Source organism: Dermacentor variabilis, chromosome 11 (assembly GCF_050947875.1).
Source record: "Dermacentor variabilis isolate Ectoservices chromosome 11, ASM5094787v1, whole genome shotgun sequence".
In the NCBI taxonomy this organism is placed as follows: Eukaryota; Metazoa; Arthropoda; class Arachnida; order Ixodida; family Ixodidae; genus Dermacentor; species Dermacentor variabilis.
Window position 1 is genome coordinate 114,236,355 of NC_134578.1, and position 19,015 is coordinate 114,255,369.

The 19,015-nt window shown below is 49.1% G+C and overlaps 1 protein-coding gene across 1 annotated transcript in view; it reads right to left on the minus strand.

Moving 5' to 3' along the window:
* Positions 1 to 349: 349 nt before the first annotated feature.
* The window catches only part of LOC142563439 (uncharacterized), a 60,004-nt gene continuing 41,338 nt past the window's right edge, over positions 350 to 19,015 (minus strand). Inside the window, exons 6-7 of the mRNA XM_075673993.1 lie at positions 799 to 864; positions 350 to 451 (exon numbers count right to left, since the gene is read on the minus strand). Coding sequence (XP_075530108.1) covers positions 350 to 451; positions 799 to 864 — 168 coding nt within the window. The remainder of the gene's footprint in view (positions 452 to 798; positions 865 to 19,015) is intronic.

A 19,015-nucleotide genomic window follows, 5' to 3' on the forward strand; every position in this document is an offset into this window, starting at 1 on the left:
CAACCAGCTCAACCATGGCACATTCCACATTGCGGTTACGGGCCATATCTCCAAATAGCTTCACCATCATAACGTTGTGGTCTTCACTGTGCGAGTTAATGAGTTCAGAGCCGAAGGAATTGCAGAAATCTGCAGTATTTGATATGTTAACAGCTTTTCTAACTCTCACAGGTCAGGTTCTATTGGCGTATACCAATCGAGTACCAGTACAAGTCATGTGGGAGCGCTCGATTTGGGACATTTAAAAAGCGTTCCTACTTATGATCTGTGGCTCCACGCAGTTGCCAGTTTGCGTAATACGCACGTAAAGTAGCCCAATAACAAGCTAAATTCACGAATGACAATTTATTCAAGTCCATCCAAAGGTCAGTATTGCTTTTCGTGCAAAAGCGACGCTATCGTCGATGGCTTGCATGTCAAGAGAAGGGCCAAGATCTGTCCACAGGCAAGACTGGAAAAGTGAGGCGTAAAATACTGATTGGCACATTGCAACAAGAGCAGGCAATAATCTAACTCGGATTACAATTTGCTATTACATGTATCGAGCACCGCTTGCGTCAATGACTTATTTCGATAGCTAGGTTATTTTACAGATGTCATATCATATTGTTATTTTCGTGGCTGACAGGGGAACCTGATAAGCAAGATAAATTGGCAGACTGGTGCGAAATATAGCAAAGATTTTTCATACGTGGTATGCCTCGTGCACCAATTAGTGCCTCACTAAAACGAAATTGCAGAATTGCAAAGTCACTCTTTTTTCTCAATGCATAGGTTCAAAGTTCAATATCTTCTCACCAGGCCCTCTTCGGAAGCTTTCATAAAAGCCATGGGAATATATAACTTCGTGTAAGTTCTTGCGCTCTGAAAGAAAAGCAATCGAGGAAGTAATCTTTCGTCTTGTCTCCGAAAGTCAACAGCCAAGTAAAAAAAGCTACAACGCATGCAGCAGCTAATTCCTGCGTGTAGAGACTACTCAAGCAAAGACACTAATGAATTTGCGCGGTGCACACATTTATTATTTTATCCAAACTTGGATCTAGCGCACGACAGGTGTAGCTAAAATTACGATGGCCTCAAACGGTATTTCAACACGAAAGTTTTTTATGCCCGGCACCACCAAAAATTTTCTCGTGAACCTACTTCCTGGAAATGACGTGACAAAAAGAGCACGCTTGTTTTTTTTTTTTTTTTGCCATCTCCGGGCAAGAGATGACGCTATTCAACCGTTCTCTGAGTTGGTTTTCAATGGGCCTCCCGTAGCGAAGAAGTTTTACCGCATGCGCTGTCTTCAACGTCGGATTAGCATACGCCGGTTGTCTTGGGAGTGCAGTTTAAACGCGCAGCAGCAGTGTTTTCACGGCGCCTGCTGCCTCGCTCGCAATGCCTAACCATGCTGGTGTGTTAAGCGCCGCAGAAAGGCAGCGACCTCTACTGGGGAATGTCATGATGCTCACCGCGTTGGACCAGCGAGAGACTCGCCAGCGGGGAAGCACAAGTCATTCGCGCCTTCCGGGCGCGCTTTACGAAGTGTTTCCCTCGGAATCGTGGAGGAACGCTTCGCCGTTACCGCTCTGCCTAAGACACTTCAGAGCCGGACCAAAATTCTCCTACCTTCATGATTCTCCGACCGCGGCAGTCGCATTTCGATGGCGGCGAAACAGAAAAGGCTCTTGTACTAATGTTTTGGGAAACGTAAAGAACACAACGGTGTCAAAATTAATTCGGACTCCACCCCAACAGCGTGTCTCATAATTGGATTGTGGTTTTCGAACGTACCAGCCCCATAGTCTAATTCAAGTTTAATACTTCTGCACTATGTGATGCGCCATATGAGGCAATGAGAATGCTCAAGCCTCTCAAATATGGTTATCGAATATGGCACACAACAACGCTTCAAGCAAACACCTCTCCCTGTGTCTTCTCCGTATTACGCCGACAAACAGCAGTGGTCCACGGAAGGTAACAGTTAACACCAACTCGCCGCTCTCGTGTTAAATGAAACGTTGAAGAAATTAAGCTTTCGCGTTGTCATCACCGTTCATTATAGTCAATCGAAGCAACCTGCACGGAAAGCTTCGATTACATTGATTCCCACAGAGCGTAGGATCTGCATAGGTTTTAAAGGCGAAGCTTAAGCGTACTCCAAGTATTACGACATATGGAAAGCGACGCCCCTAACATGCACCGCCACCTCCGTGCTAGGACGGCACATTTAGTCTACAGGTTTGCTGTATATGCACTTTCACAGGGTGGAATGGAGGCGGGATTTTAAATACATATTCCTTTTGTTCTTGCTCTTTTTATTCACGTATTTTCTCATAGTTTTGTAGCAAGTATCTCTGCTCCCGTGAAATACAGCTACATACGCAAAAAGTTGAAGGCTATGCTAGTGAAAAGTTAGCATAATTTTACATAATTTGCGATGAATTAGGCAATAAGCTTACATAAACGTAATTTCCCTACAGAAGAAGCTTTCTGATCATTATTAAGGTAAACAAATTGAAATAATAAACTGCGGTAGTAAAATATTTACGCACGGAAAAGCATCTAATCAATCTTAATTGTTATTTTCAGCCAGTGTACATGCAAGGTACAGCACGTTGAAGAATAAATAAGTATGTGTGCTTGTTTTGACAGCCGGCAGAAAGTGTGTTAATCTGAGCACTCGATTGTTCTGAAAGCGCATAAAAATAAGCATCTCAAGATCAAAGAAAAAATTGATTTCTTCGAGGCCTAAGCATCCTTCCAGTTAATTTTTCCTAATGGCACAAGACACCAGACCGCCGTCGGCTAAATGAATCTCGAAGCATCGCTTGCAGTACAGTATAGGAGAAACAGAGATGCAAAAGAATCAGAAAAGTGGCAAGGTGGTAGAGAACTCATTTTCAATCTCAGAATTTGTTTGACTTGCTGCCGGCATCTGAGAATTTATCAAAAAATTACAAAGAACGGCGAAATGTTTGACAGAAGCAAACAAAAATGGTGTCGCTTCAATCAGGACGGAAAATATTGTAAATCATGATACAATGAAACCTACAAAGAATTTGGGCACAAACCGTTCTGAGACCATTGTACAGCCACTCCACGCATTTTTCTTATTTTCATTCAACGCTCCCGACAACCCGATACCTATGTACACACAGGCAGATAGCAACTATGACCACTGTCGAAGTTCACTAAGAAAAATTCTCAGCCATTCCACAGTGTAAGATAACAAAGCACACCACTGAGTGTAAATGTTTAGTTATTTTGGGACTTTCCCATTCGGCGTCTGTAGAATACCTTGCGAAGACGCACGATTGCTACCAATAGCTGCTAAACCTGTTGATATGTCCAAAATGAAGTGTGCGAAGCGTCTCAAGAGGCACGCTTGTCCGCAAGAAATTTGTAAGGGCGTTCTATGCCAGTTGTCGATGCATGCGTCCGTGGCGTAATAAAATATCAAATGTATGTCCCCAGCTATACAAGTTTTGAGTTGTTGTTTTATCGATAGCCTTGAGAAACTGCTTACAAAACTCGCCACCTTTCAGCAAGTTTGCATTACATTTCCAGAGATCTCAAAAAATTCTTTCTTACTACTTCTTTCTTTTCCAACACAGAAAGAAACCAAAGAATGGTCACTAAACGCAACAGGTGTGACTCGAAAATCCCGACACGAATGAATTAGTTCAGCCGACATGTACACTCTGTCAAGTCTAGCATGGCTCGTGCCGTCAAAGTGGGTAACGATGGCCAGCTTTTCCGCCGCAAAGACATTATCCCAAGTCTTCTAGACGAAATTCTGCAGTCATATCTTTTAAAACAGCAGTACTCGCATCATTCTCTTTCCCACTGGTTTTGTCACGTTCCGCACAAACACAACTGAAATCTTCCGCCAGGATTAGCCTACGGTCGTATTTCAAGTACCACTGAAACAATCAAATTGAAAGCACCTGAAAAGCCCAGTGCTTTAAGTCACGCGAAAAAAGAACTCTAGTCCCGTCTTAGATGGAATCTGAAGCAATTATTGGAAGACATAAAAAGCATAAAGCAAAAACTTGAGCTGATAGACCAAGAGCGATACAAGAGACCATTTATTCTAGTCAGAGATGAGAAATTGCGCACAGGGGAAATGCCAATAAAGCGGGCTTTGGTAGTCGAAAAGAAATATGCTTCCCAATATGCAATAACAGAAATACTACGTAATAGGTCACTGTCTGCCAACAAAAAAAAAACAATAGCAAGTTCTTTTTTTGAATATTACAAAGTATTGTTTTCTCGTAGCCAAGCTGACACTGATAGATTTAAAGATCACTTCATTTGATCGATGCTTATGTTAGATGAAGAAACCAAAGAAATAATAGAAGTACCTATAACAGTGGAGGAAGTTGATCATTTAAATAATGGCAAATCACCGGGGCCGCATGGCTTAGGCCCTGCATTGTACAAAGAGTTTAAGGGTGTTATCGAACCAGTTTTGACTGAAGTACACAACGACACTTACGAGAACAAACGTATACCGCCGTTCTTTTTGTCAGCCCACATGGTCCTAATACCAAAAACTGAAGGCCCAACCAGATTACGTAATGTCACATCGTAACACATAGCACGATCAATCCTTCAATGCTGTACCGTAATGCAACTCAGTGTCGCCATTTTGCAAGTTGACCTTGAGAAGGAATTCTACCGGGTGCCGCATGATCCGCTGCTATCTATACTTGAATATGTGAAAGTAGGCTTTTGGCTGAGTGTAATTAGAAACAACGTGATACGAGGATTTGACTTACACCAAGCCGAGGTAAGTCTTCTAGCTTATGCCGATGACATTGCAGTTTTCTGTGTTGATCATGAAAGTGTAATGCATACTGTCAATGCTGTAAAACGTTTTTGTAAAGGAAGTGGTAATCCAGTAAAGAGGGACAAGCGCCTTGGCTATTGGCATGGGTAATAGGACGTGGCACGAAAAATGTTTTTGAACATCAATTGGCAGGAAACACGGACAAAATGTTTAGGAGTGCCCCTGCAGTACTACTTTGACAACGAGCCCTGTTGGAAAAAACAAACAGAGGTATTGCGTGAGAATGCACAAAAGTGGCAAGGTTGGGATAAGTCAATTTTCGCACGGCCCACGACCTGCTACTTATTTTCGTAAGCACGCTCTGTATGCAATTCAAGTTTTGTATTTCAGCAGGTTAAATGTACAAAAAAGTGCACAATTTGTTCCTGGTCCTTATTCGGAGCTCTGTATAGGAAAAAACGAGCCGAACAAATACGCTCAATAGAGTGAGTGACGGTTAGCTTCGTTTAGTGCATCTGTACGTAAGACAACACCTCAGTCTATTTGTTTTTCTCGGAGATGTAGATGACACCATTCTCAGAACTATGATTCAACTGAGGCTGGTTAAAGAGCTACCGGAATTTGTTGTGTCTTCGGTGTGCCAGCAAGGACCAGTACGGGTATATTTAAAAGAAGTGCTGTCATCTTACCCTTCTTCTCGATGCGTTTTTCTTTACAATGTATGACTGAGGTGTGACGTAAAAAACTGCACAGAGACCTTGTTGATGTGTTATTTCCTGTGCCGTTGTACCGTGAATTATGCTGTGCAGGCAAATGAAGAGATCTTTTGAAACGTATTAAAGAAATGCTCGTTGCGCTAGGGGTTAAAACCATTTTTTAAGCTTCACACAGGAGCCTTACCAGTTAGAACATGCTTAGAAGATACGGGTTTATTTGATCCGCGGTGTACTCATTGTTTATTATGCAACAAACCAGAGAATATTGAGCATGTCTTTTAGATTGCTGGGGTGGGGTGTTCTTCTGGGATATCTCACAGAGAACATTGAAAAAAAGAGTTGCCATTAGGTCCCCATGAAATCCTTTATCTCCCGGTTTAAAACGACAATGGTGTGCCTTTTGATCTGGTCATGCTCCTGGGCCTGCACAGTATATGGCGAACTTGGACTGCGGTACACAACGCGGATTTCATCAACGTTAGACCATTTCGCGAATACTTTTGAGAATCTGTGTCCCACTTTGTCGAAGTGCAGAAGGTGCAGACGTATGTACCGGAGTGGGTTCCAAGATTGGAATTATTGTTGCACATACCGAAATACTGATGACCTGTATTCAGAAAACAGATGACGGTTATCGATACTATGATGTTCTTTTTCTGTTCTTCTGAGCTTGTAAACTCTTTGTCAAGCGAGGCAATAAAGTAATAAAGCATTCGTAGCGTAATGGTTTCAATGTTGGGATGCTGTGCTATACGCCCGGTGTTTTAATCCTGCCGGCGGATGATCTCAGTAATGCTTATTTCATTATTTATAACGCAGCACTTTATTGAAAATGACGAACTTAAGAAATCAGACAGAAGTTTGATGCCAGAAGGACGGAGTTTACGCAAATCCATTTACTTCCCATAATTACAACGCTGACTGAGCCGCCCAGATTGCAGCTCCCATAGACACTAGCGTCAGACTTTCATCTAGTAATTATTGTGTGAGACTAGTTCGGAGGTTTTTCAGCTTTCCTCATGCAACGCCAGGTGTCAGCACATGCTTTACTGGTTTGCTTTGCCTCCTCATAGAGGGCGCGGGAGCTTCGAGGCACTGTCTGCCCGAAAAACTTTATTAAAAGTATATTAGAGGGAGCAAGTTCGAGGGGGCCTGCAGGGGGCCACCTCACAAAATCACTAGTTGCTCCTCACTACAAGAGTCCACTCGCGACCGCTGCGGTCGTGCACGGTCGACCAAGGCCTTCTGACTCGCCAGGTTGGAGCAGCAGAGCAGGGTTGCCTCTCAGTCCTCGCGGGTGGGGTTGCGCTTTGGCGCAAGGTTCGGGGTTGACTGGCATGCCCATACAATGTGGAAGACGTCCAAAGAGTTCTCCGTATAGTGCGGGCACTTTCCTGTACAGGCCGGATCGAAGTGTTTTAAGATTGCCAGGGACAGCAGTGTTATGATGTAAAGACGTAGGAGTGTGCGTTCCTTCGTCTTTGTAAGACCATTACATGGCTTAGGATAAATCGTGTGGCCGAATCGGTAAAACTGAGTAATTTCTCGAATAGTGAGAGCCGGACTGGGTTCGGGTCGCGTTTAGGAAGTGTCTGAAGGCATTGCCCGGAGAGTGAGTGCGCGGGCGGCAGCGTCTGCGTTTCGTTGCCTTCGAGGCCCATGTAAGCAGGAGCTCGTACGATCCTTCGAGAGGCGGGGTCCTCCAGGTAGTTGTTGTTTTGAAGGATGTGGTACGCGAAAAGAGGAATGCGTCCCTGTTCGATATTTCTCCAGGCCCTTCTCGAGTCCATGATGCTGACTCGCGAGTCTTGGTCGGTGGCGGCTGGCACGATGGTGACCTCCTCCGCATGTTTTATGTCTTGAGCTTAAATGTTAGGCCATTCATCGCGACGTTTTGGTGGACGACTACGGCCGTTTAACCCCCCCCCCCCACCGCCAAGGTAAGTGCCGGATGCGTTCACATCTAACATTCCGTGTTTGTTTCCATAGTGGCGGGCCAGTGCCTCCGCCCGCGCAAGTCGCCTGCCGCTGTGGTCGTCACGTGTATTGTTGGCTGCGAGAGGGCGCACGCGCAGGGCGTAGCTCCAGACTTGGGTAAGCGTACGCGTTCTTCCGTCAGTGTTCGGTTATGGGTGTGTAGTCGGGCTAATAGGTGGGGTCCCAACTGTGTCCTTTAAAGGCCTGTATATCAATTCGTCAAGTGTGCCTCCCGGAGCTCCGTGAAGGTGTTTACCATCCCAAGGCCCATGAGGCGATGGGTGGACGTGTTCATCGGGAGATCGGGGCACGCTTGTACATCTTTCCGAGAATCACCTGGAGGGCGTTCTCTTCAAACTTGCGCAGGTGGATGCTAGGAGTCGAGGAAAGGACCGGACTGGTAACTAATGCAAGCGCCAACTGCAAGGCGTCCTTGCACCGTAACCCCTCGCGTTTTTTGGGAACTCGGTGGACCACTCGGCCCACTCGGTCCCTTTGCGCAGTTTGGCTAGCGTTGTATCACCTCGACGATGTTTCTGGATAAAGAGACCAAGCACTGTAATCTCATCATGTTAGGGAATCGGGCCACTGGCCAGCGATAATTCCATTTCGGTGGTGCACTTACGCGACGGAAGAATCTACACACATGTGCATTTGGACGGGCAGCATTGAACACCGCAGCGGCTGGTGTAGGCGTTCACGATCACCGTCGTTTGCTGCAGGTTGGCCTCAATGTCTGCAACGGATCCGTCTTTCGCCCTCATAGTTATGTCGTCGACATACCGCGTATGCTCGACGCCTTCAAGCTTCGCTTGCTGAGCCGAGAGTTTCAACATGGCGAGATTAAAACCTATCAGCGAGAGGAGGGCACCCTGTGGTGTTCCTCTGTTTCCCAGTTGGTAGAGGCCGTGTTCTTCGGCTTGTATTCGTATGAGAGAGTGTCGAACCGAGAGAAATTACTTGATGTACTTAAAGGTGTTATGTCCACAGTTCATCGAGGAGAGATGTTGCAGGATGATTTCGTGTGTGACGTTGTCGAAAATTCCCTTAAAGTTTAGGGCGAGTACTGCATTATCGATGGGAAGGTATGTGACAGGTTTGAGAACTTCTCGGTGGAGTTGAAGCAAAACACCCTGCGCGGACCGGTGAGGGCGGAAGCCGAACATGGTGTCTGCGAATGCATTTTTGTTTTCCACAAACACTGACAGCCTGTCCCACACCATAGCCTCCATCAGCTTTCTCGCACAATATGTCAGGGAGATGGGGCGGACGTTGTCTGTAGTTGTCGCTTTGCCGTCTTTCGGAAGGAAAGTTATCCAGGCGGTCTTCCATTCGATTGGGAGGAATGCCTCACCAAGCCATATCGAATCGATGAAAGCGAGGAGGGTTTCGTAGGCGAGGTCGGGAACATTCGCAAGCCGTTTCACAGTTATCTTGTCCGGGCCCGGTGCCGTTCCTCGTTTACTTTTAGCCAGAGCCGCCTCCAGTTTGTTTAGCTGGAACGGCTGAACCAGTGCCGCGTTCTTTGAACCTACATACGTGTACGCGGACACTCTGGGTTCCTGTTGAGCGGAAAGATACTGGTCGCATAGTTTTCACGTTACTTTTGAGGTATCTCCATCGGAGCTATGAATAGCTCGTTCGAGATGCTTTTGTGTCTGAGCGCGGGTATGAGTCGGGTCAATTAGAGCGCGGTGGAGGCGCCACGTGCTCCGACTAGACATTTGTCAGGTCGCTGTGTTACAGTGGTCCGCCCAATTCGAGTCGGCGAGTTGGGCCGCGAACTCTGCTGCTCACTGGGTGAGCTCGGCGATTCGAATTTGGAGTTTTCTCTTGTGTTTTTGGCAGCACCATCTGTGGACGAGGCTGCGCCGAGCCTCATAGATGTACAGAAAGTGGGCGTCCATCTCCGGCGTTCCCTGCGAGTATTATATTTGGGTTTCCGTCAAACGAAGGCGTGAAACCAATCGTGTCCACGCGTGGTACCCTTGTGCCGGAACTTATTCCAGTCGGGGAACAGAACTTGTGCGTGGGGTATTCCCAATAGTTTAGTCCTTACGGTGTATTGATAAGACAGTGGCTACTACCAAGGGTTTCCTCGGTGTGGGCCCATTCTGCGTGTCTAATATTTTTGGTAAATTTGAGATCCGGACACGTATCCCGGGTCACGCAAAAACCCACCCGCGTTACATATGCACGGTCGCTGTGGAAAGTCAGGCCCAGCGTGGACGCAAGTTCCGCTAGCTTATGTCCCCACTTCTCCTCGTGCGTGTACCTGCGGTCCTGCCCGCAGCCTTTAGAGCTCGCTCAAAAATTCTGTAAACGTTACATGTGTGAGTCTGGGGGAACAGTAGATGAGTCTGTGGAGTGGTGCATGCTCTTTTTTTTTTTTTGAGCGGAAGAAGGGTCACGATCAGATACGAATATTCAGTGTGAAGTTCCAAGTCGACTAGGTTAGCCGTATAATTTTTCTGCACACATACGCAAGAAAGGGGTTCCTGCTGGCAGGTTATGTAGTTTCTAAGGGTGGAACCGCTCCCTGTCTCCTGGAGGGCAACCACCGCCGGAATCGAGTCAAGTGTTGAAAGAAAAAGTCGGAGATCCACCCGCTTTGCGGGAAAACGAATACCCCGAAGTTGCAGTGGACAATTTGGACGGGAGTGGCCAACTTGGTTCTTGGGGAGTTCCTGATCTTTGGACTGCTCGCCATGGTCAGTTAGGCAGAGGAGGGATTGTGAAGCTGTTCCGGAGTAAGCACTCACGGGGAGGGGGGGGGGTGTCCTCTATACCTTGGAGCGAACAGCTGTTGTCATTATCTACCTCTAGGTGGCGACTGGAAGGTTTTGGAGGACGGCCGCTTACGTTTTTGTAGGGACAGCTGTATCTACTCGAGGGGCGCAAGGAATGCGCAATTTGTTGGCCAATCATCGCGGGGATTGCATCTTGCAATTTGAAGATGGCGTTAACAATCATTGAGATTTCGTTTTTAAAGGCGGCGAATCGGACTTCCATGGCTCCGAGCCGGGTCTCGAATGCGTCCTCGGCGCTTGCTGCCGCCTGCGGCGCCACGAGCTCATGTTCCATTAATTCAGCCGCGGGAGAGGCGGGGCGAGAGGGAGACTGGTGCATTTTGGGTTCCAATTCGTCAATTTTATTCATTAGCTTCTCGTTTTTGGTCATGAGTGCGGCTATTTTATCTTGGTCGGCGCTGCGGGCCCTTGGCAAGAGAGGGAGAAGAAGGGCCCCGCCAAAACCGCTCACCTGGTGTCCGTTTTTGACGGCGTTGATCCAGGACTCGGTCTCGCCGCGCGTCTTTGACGCTCCTTTGCCCAGGCTACCATATGGTGGCGACGCCGTCGATAGTCGCTTGCCAGCACCTCCGGTAAATGGCGCAAGCTTCTCGGCCTTGGATGTTCCCCAGCGAGACTGGTCGCTGGGAGGCCCAAGTCTGCGGCTTTTCTTCTTGGACGCCATTTTCTTCCGCCCGCTTGAGCGGCAATGTTGGGTGTGCGGAAGTTTACCGCAGAGTCGCTACAGTTAGTGGCATGGGCTCCAGCAAACGCATAATACGGGGGAACACAATTGTGAGGAGCCCGCACACTCAGACTAACGAATCTTGGAGTCGGCAGAGTCCACACGTGTTTGGCTGCAGGTGTAAACATGCATCCGCGCGATGTCGCAAGACCCCACACTGGCCGCAGGCCGGGATAGCTTTGTAATTCTTTTGCACAGAGTCGACCATGTTATCATAATGCGCGTAACGTTGCTTCTTCTTACTCGCGAACGTGATGCGTGCCTTGTCGAATGTTCCGTATTTTCAGATTTCCACGACGGTGCCGGCACGCCAGCACACTCGGTGTTCAAGAGTTTCTTTGGAGTCCATGTTCCGGACCACTATCACTCCGTGGTGCCAGTTGCCGTCGTCTTGTCTCAGGTAACCCTGATGCAGGATTGTTCCTTTCTCGATGTTCACTGAAAAGTCCCCGGTGAGCCAGTCGGCCGCCTCGGTGTGCGAGGTATACACGGTGACAATGCTTTCGCCTCGCGAAGGCAGAACGGAGGTGGCGTAAGCCCGTTCCAACCATAGGTACGCCGCAATGGCGGCGCCGTAGCCAGTTTTCTTGAACGCCTCGTCAAGAGAAACATGTTCTCTAGGCTTCATGACTAAACGTAGTCTTTGGGGGCGCGTTTGGGCATCAGACGCGGCTTCCACTTCATAAACACCTTGGCCTTGTTTCCCATGGCTCACGTCACGGAAGCGTTCTCGTTCTGACCGACGAGCCAGCGGCCAGGGGGCCGCCGTATGCCACCAACTGGATTTTTTCCTGGAAACGGAGTGCAGCCGCTTGAAGTAAACTTGATTCCGAATGTTCGAAAAAGCCGTCGGATTTGCATCACCGGTGGTGCGGAGCGAGGTCCACGCCATCGCCTCAGAGTCGTAGCGGCGTAACTGGAGCGCGGAAGTCGCCATTTTGTCCTCGGAGGGCCAATTCCATCCCGTCGGGCGACGGCGTCGTCGATAGGCTTAACGTTGGCACCCACTTAGTCGGCCGACGAAAGGCCGTAAATTTGGAGAAAATAGCCTGGACGAGTTTCGTATCTAGTTACGGCGCTCGATGTTTAGGACTGATAAGTGATAGTTTCGGCCGGGTAGGATGATTTGGGTCGCGGCCCCAGCCGAAAATCGGCGGAGCTGAAATACACGCGTCTGTTCACGTCGCGCGCTCGCAGAGCCTCCTCCCCCCCACCTCCCACACACCACCTCGCGTCCAGCGGTGACCGTCCTTTCGCCCTTCTGGCACAGATATTGAAAAATGTATGGGAGAGTCAATGTATACGGCTCCGCTGTGAAAGAATTGCGGGATGTCTTAAATTACCCTGAGCCTTAGATGTCGGGTTAATTTTGATGCCGTTGAAAGCTTGTCAGATTTGTAGTGTGGCAACTAAGTTAGTGGAGCATATAATGCAAATTGCGAAAGCCATTTTGGTGTAAGGAGTTTCTTCCTCTCACTTCGGTACGTATATGCATAATATGCAGTATGCATATCCTACAGATGCGTCCCGAAACTACGTTCGAGTTCGTAAATGTTATAAAAAGTTGGAAGAGCCTCAAGCTTCGCATTTAACAGTGGAATTCGATAACATTCAAAGATCCCTCACTGCTTTTACGCTTCTGGGCAACTGCAGCTTATACGTAACCGTGATCTTTACCGGGAAACGCTGGCGACGAGATGTATGCACGAAGGCGAGCTTTCTGACAGAAACGCGGCGTCTTGCGTTCGCCGATATTTTGTTATTGTGTCGCACTTTTCAGATTTCTGTCTAAGATTTAACATGAAAGGCATGCGCTGTCGACGTTCTTTGGGCTGCCATTGCCAAATTCTGAGGAATAAATTTGTAAAGTACTTAAGACAAGAAGTGAGCAACTTTAGTGTTAAAAGAACAACTTTAGTGCCGTATGCAGTATGCGTGATTCAGGATGACTTTCTCGGCCACTGGCGCCGACAGCTACACTGACCCCGGGTTTCCCTGCTTCACGAGGCCTTTAAGGGCAAGTCGGCCAATTCCTCGATCTCAAAGGATGTCGATGAAATGCGCTGGGTACGTTCTTCTGCGCACTCCCCTAAAAAATCAGGTTTGAGAGTTCCACAGGTTTTTTTATAAGTTAGCTTAATAAACTGCCTCGAAGGCCCTGCGTTACCTGCTCCTCATTTACAGGCAGTATTGCGTATGACGTCGGGGGAGTTCCACGCGAAGCATGCCGGGATCATGCTCTGAGCGACGAGAGCACGCAGGAGGCAATGAACGTGAGCTGCTTCGCGTGAGCAGTTAATGTAATGAGAATTTTCAGTCCCTGTGGACGTGCAAGTGATGGGGTGGCGGCAAGTGGTGTTGTGTTGTTGGCTGCACGAACTGTAGCCCTCGCGATGCGCACACACAGTTTGAGCCGATGCCGATCGCGTTCAGCCGAGGTTAAGCCTAAATATCAAAGTCACGTACTTCGTGTGTCTGCAGCTGGCGGACTTGCGCGATTGACCTGAAGCTAATTAAGCCATCAGGACGAAGAAAACTACTTCTGTGGTTCAGATTTGCCCATACGGTTTTAAAATAAACCATTATCAATTTGGTACAGTGCCCGCAAAATAAAAAAAACTAGAATTGACAACACGGAGCAGTATCGACATCGGTACGTTGCCGTTTTCCAGGGAAACCTGCCCGCCGCACTCACCGGCACTTCCCTAAATTATTTGCGACTACTAAGATTAGTTTATTTTTACGTACTGTCATGTCGAGTTACTATTTAGCTTCCCAGGTGCACTGCTTCCCTCGTATCCCGAATTGGCAGCGATCGTAGGCCCCTTCGATACAGAAGTGTAAACAGCCGCCTCGTTTAGCTGCCAACCGTGTTTGTGACATCGCTGTTACCGCGAGAAAACTACTCGTTTTATAAATCAATGATCACACGCGCAAAGTCGACATCTGCGTCCACTTTACGAAATATAATTTGTGCATGAAGAAAATACATCATTCTTTCATTAGCAGCATGGTTACGCCCACAGCAGGGCAAAGGCCTCTCACATACATCTCCCACTACCCCGGTAATGTACTAATTGAGGCCATGTTATCCCTGCAAACTTCTTAATCTCGTCCGCCCACCTAACATTTTGCCGCCCCCAGCTACGCTCACCTTCCCTTGAAATCCCGTCCGTTACCATTAGTGACCATCGCTTATCTTCCCTCCTCATTACATGTCCTGCTGATGCCCATTTCTTTTCCGTCATTTCAACTAAGGTGTCATTAACTCGCGTTTGTTCCCTCACCCAATCTGCTCTTTTCTTATCCCTTAACGTTACACCCATCATTCTTCTTTCCATAGCTCGTTGCGTGCTCCTCAATTTAAGTAGAACCCTTTTCGTAAGCCTCCAAGTTTCGGCGCCGTACTTGTGTACTGGTAAGACACAGCTGGTTATACACTTTTCTTTTGAGGGATAATGGCGACCTGCTGTTCCTGATCGAGAGCGCCTGCCAAATGCACCCCAGCCCATTATTATTCTTCTGATTATTCCGTCTCCGGATCCCCGGTCACTACCTGCCCTAAGTAGATGTATTCCCCTGACCACTTCCAGTGCCTCGCTACCTACTGTAAACTGCTGTTCGCTTCCTAAGCTGGTAAACATTACTTTAGTTTTCTGCAGATTAATCTTTAGGCCCTCCCTTCTGCTTTGCCTATCCAGGTCAGAGAGAATGCATTGCAGTTGGTCCCCTGAGTTGCTAAGCAAGGCAATATCATCAGCGAATCGCAAGTCACTAAGGTATTCTCCATTAACTCTTATCCCTAATTCTTGCCAATCCAGGTCTCTGAATACCTCGTGTAAACACGCTGTGAATAGCATTGGACAGATCGTATCTCCTTGCCTGACGGCTTTCTTTAGTGGGATTTTGTTGCTTTCTTTACTGAGGACTACGGTGGCTGTGGAACCGCTATAGATATTGTTCAGTATTTTTACATACGGTTCGTCTCCACCCTCATTACGTTATGCCTCCATGACTGCTAGGGTTTCGAATGAATCAAAATTTTTCTCGGAATCAATGAAGGCTATGTATAAGGGTTGCTTATATTCCGCACATTTCTCTATCACCTTATTGATACTATGAATACGGTCTATTGTTGAGTAGCCTTTACGGAGTCCTGCCTGGTCCTTTGGTTGACGGAAGTCTAAGGTGTTCCTGATTCTATTTGCAATTACCTTAGTAAATACTTTGTAGGCAACGGACAGTAAGCTGATCGGTCTATAATTTTTCAAGTCTTTGGCGTCCCCTTTCTTATGGATTAGGATTATGTTAGCGTTTTTCCAAGATTCCGGTACGCTCGAAGTTATGAGGCATTGCGTATACAGGGTGGCCAGTTTCTCTAGAACAATCTGCCCATCATTCTTCAAAAATCTGCTGTTACCTGATCCTCCCCAGCTGCCTTCCCCCTTCGCATAGCTCCCAAGGCTTTCTTTACTTCTTCCGGCGTTACCTGTAGGATCTCGAATTCCTCTAGACTATTCTCTCTTCCATTATCGTCGTGGGTACCACTGGTACTGTATAGATCTCTATAGAACTCCTCAGCCACTTGAACTATCTCATCCATATTACTAATGATATTGACACGTGTACTTATCTTTATCAGGCGACCACGTTTCGCCGCTTAACAAATGTAATCGCACAGCGAGGGACGCGCCTGCATGTATCCGACGTTTCTGGAAAGTTATCGATGCTTCTACCCGGCTGTCTGTTGTCGCCGAACCTTGGGTTATCTGATTCCATCGCGTAAGCGAATGGTGTAGAACATTGTGGAAGGCACGCGGGTCCGAACGATTAGTCTGGAACATTCAACGACTGCTCTATAAAAGCCGACGCGCTTGACCCGCTGATCAGATTTCCGACGATCGCCGACCGTGTTCGCCGCTATCGTTGTGCTATAAGTGTAACCTGTTTTTGTGGGCACAGGTTCGCCCAATAAAAGCTAGTTTTGTGTTTCACCGTACTGCTTCTTTCTTCACCGTCACAACCACGTGACATCTGGTGGAGGTGCTTTACGTCCATGTACCGGACGCCCCCGACAAGCCGTAATCCAAGCCCAGACCGCAAAGACAACACCAGCGCCGTCCCGGAACATCGAGCAAGCCGCCGTCTTCAACAGCTGCCCCCGGAGCACGGACTTCTACCTGAGACGACCAAGAAGATTGTGGCCAAGGAAACCACAATGGCAGCCCCAGCGTCCCCCATCGTGCTGCAGCAGCCCAGGGAGCCTCCAACGTTCCGCGGTTCAACATTCGAAGACCCGGAATCATGGCTGGAAACCTACGAACGGATCGCGACATTCAACAACTGGGACCCCGACGACAAGCTGCGGCATGTCTACTTCGCCTTAGAAGACGCCGCCAGAACTTGGTTTGAGAACAGGGAGTCGACCGTGACAACGTGGGACCTGTTCCGTAGCGCCTTCCTGCGCACCTTTACAAGTGTCGTGCGCAAGGAAAGGGCCGAAGCTATGCTAGACGCCCGTGTGCAGCTACCAAATGAGAACGTTGCCATCTTTACGGAAGAAATGAGCCGTCTGTTCCGCCACGCCGACCCGGATATGGCCGAGGAAAAGAAAGTACGCCTACTCATGCGTGGTGTGAAGGAAGAACTTTTCGGCGCAATGGTACGAAGCCCACCGACGACCGTAGCAGAGTTCCTTCGCGAGGCCACCGGCATTGAGAAGACACTCGAAATGCGGAACCGGCAATTCAACCGCTGCACAAGCTCTACCCACTACGCAGGAATTCAATCACTGGACACGGACGATCTGCGCGAGACCATCAGGGCCATTGTGCGCGAAGAACTGCGCAAGGTCTTGCCTTCGTCGCAGCCTCAAGTGGCCTCTATCGCCGACATCGTGAAAAAAGAGGTGCACCGATCCCTTGGAGTTCCTGAGGTGCAACCAGAACCACCGCAGCCGGAAGCAATGACCTACGCCGCCGCCGTCGCCCGCCGTCAAGGCCCCCCTGCGCGACCGCGCCAAGGTCCTGCAACACCGCAATTCCGTCGTCCGCCGCCGCCGCCGCCCGCGCGCCCACCCGTCGCCCAGCGCACCTATGCGAGGAAGACGGACATTTGGCGAGCCCCCGACCACCGCCCGCTCTGCTATCACTGCGGAGAAGCCGGCCATGTGTACCGCCGATGCCCATACCGCGACATGGGACTGAGAGGGTTCGCCGTCAACGCGCCGCGTCCACAGCTTGGGGAGCGCCCACGTGACATTGCCGATTACCTAGCCGCCACTCAGTGGAACTCTCGACGACCGTCCCGTTCGCCGTCACCAGGCCGCTACCTGTCGCCGCAGCGCCGTCCATACACTGGCCCAGCCCGGGGCCGCTCTGCGAGCCCATACCCGGAAAACTAAAAGCAGCAACCGATGGAGGTGCGGTTGCTGTTCGTCGAACAGACGAAGATCCTCCGCCGCCGACGAAGACGACGAAGAGACCATCTCGACGACATAACGACACGCAGCCGTCCCGACGAAGTCTGGAAGCCAAAACTACACCGACGAAAGACGACTTGACGACGCGACGTTCCAACTTCAGTTCAACACGACGCAGCCGTGATCCAACGCCAAGACCTAACTGCAATGCCAGACAAAGAACAACCGACCTCGACGTGCTTCTCGACGGCCACGCAGTCACTGCCTTAGTCGACACAGGGGCCGATTACTCCGTAATGAGTGGACACATCGCCGCCCAGTTAAAGAAAGTTAAGACCGCATGGGAAGGCCCTCAGATTCGCACCGCTGGAGGACACCTCATCACGCCGACTGGGATCTGCACGGCAAGAATAACCATTCATGACCGGACTTACCCTGCCACCTTCGTTATCCTCCAACAGTGTTCACGAGACGTCATTCTCGGTATGGACTTCCTGGACCAACACGGCGCAATCATCAACCTGAAGTCGAAGTCAGTAACGCTGTCGGAAGATAAAGCAATGCCGCCGGAGAGCCCTCGTAGTCACCACGCCTTGAGTGTGCTCGAAGATCAAGTGAGCATCCCGCCTCGCTGCAGCATTGTTATTTCGGTCAGCACCGAAACACCCGCTGACGTAGAAGGCGTCATCGAAGGCGACCAACGTCTACTGCTAGACCGTGAAATTTGCGTCGCAAGAGGGATCGCTCGACTGCATGGAGGGAAAACTGAAGTGTTGCTGACAAACTTCAGCCAGGAGTTCAAGCACATCAACAAGGGCACGACGATCGCGTACATCGAGGAAATTCTGGAAACAAGTAATGCGTTTGTCCTCTCGGATTCCGCCGCATCTACCCCGACGACCATGGTTCCCGAACCAGACTGCGACATTAATCCACATCTCCCTATGATTAAGCAACAGCAGCTCAGAAGTCTGCTCCGACGATACAGAGGCTGCTTTTCGACGTCATCGAGGATTCGACAAACACCAGTCGCCAAGCATCGCATAATCACCGAGGAATGCGCTCGACCACTCCGTCAGAGCCCTTACCGAGTTTCGGCGCGAGAACGTGAAGCTATAAGAGAACAAGTCGACGAAATGCTGCGCGACGACATCATTCAGCCGTCGAAAAGCCCGTGGGCATCCCCTGTTGTTCTGGTAAAGAAAAAGGACGGAACCCTACGTTTCTGCGTCGATTATCGTCGTCTGAACAAGATCACGAAGAAGGACGCATACCCCCTACCGCGGATAGACGACGCATTGGATCAGCTGTGCAACGCTAAATACTTCTTGTCCATGGACCTCAAGTCTGGCTATTGGCAAATAGAAGTCGACGAAAGAGATCGCGAAAAGACCGCCTTCATCACCCCAGACGGCCTCTACGAGTTCAAGGTTATGCCATTCGGGCTGTGCTCGGCGCCTGCAACGTTCCAGCGCGTGATGGACACGGTTTTAGCAGGATTGAAGTGGCAGACCTGTCTCGTATACTTGGATGACGTCGTCGTCTTCGCCGGAAATTTTGACGTTCACCTTAGGCGGCTGGCAACAG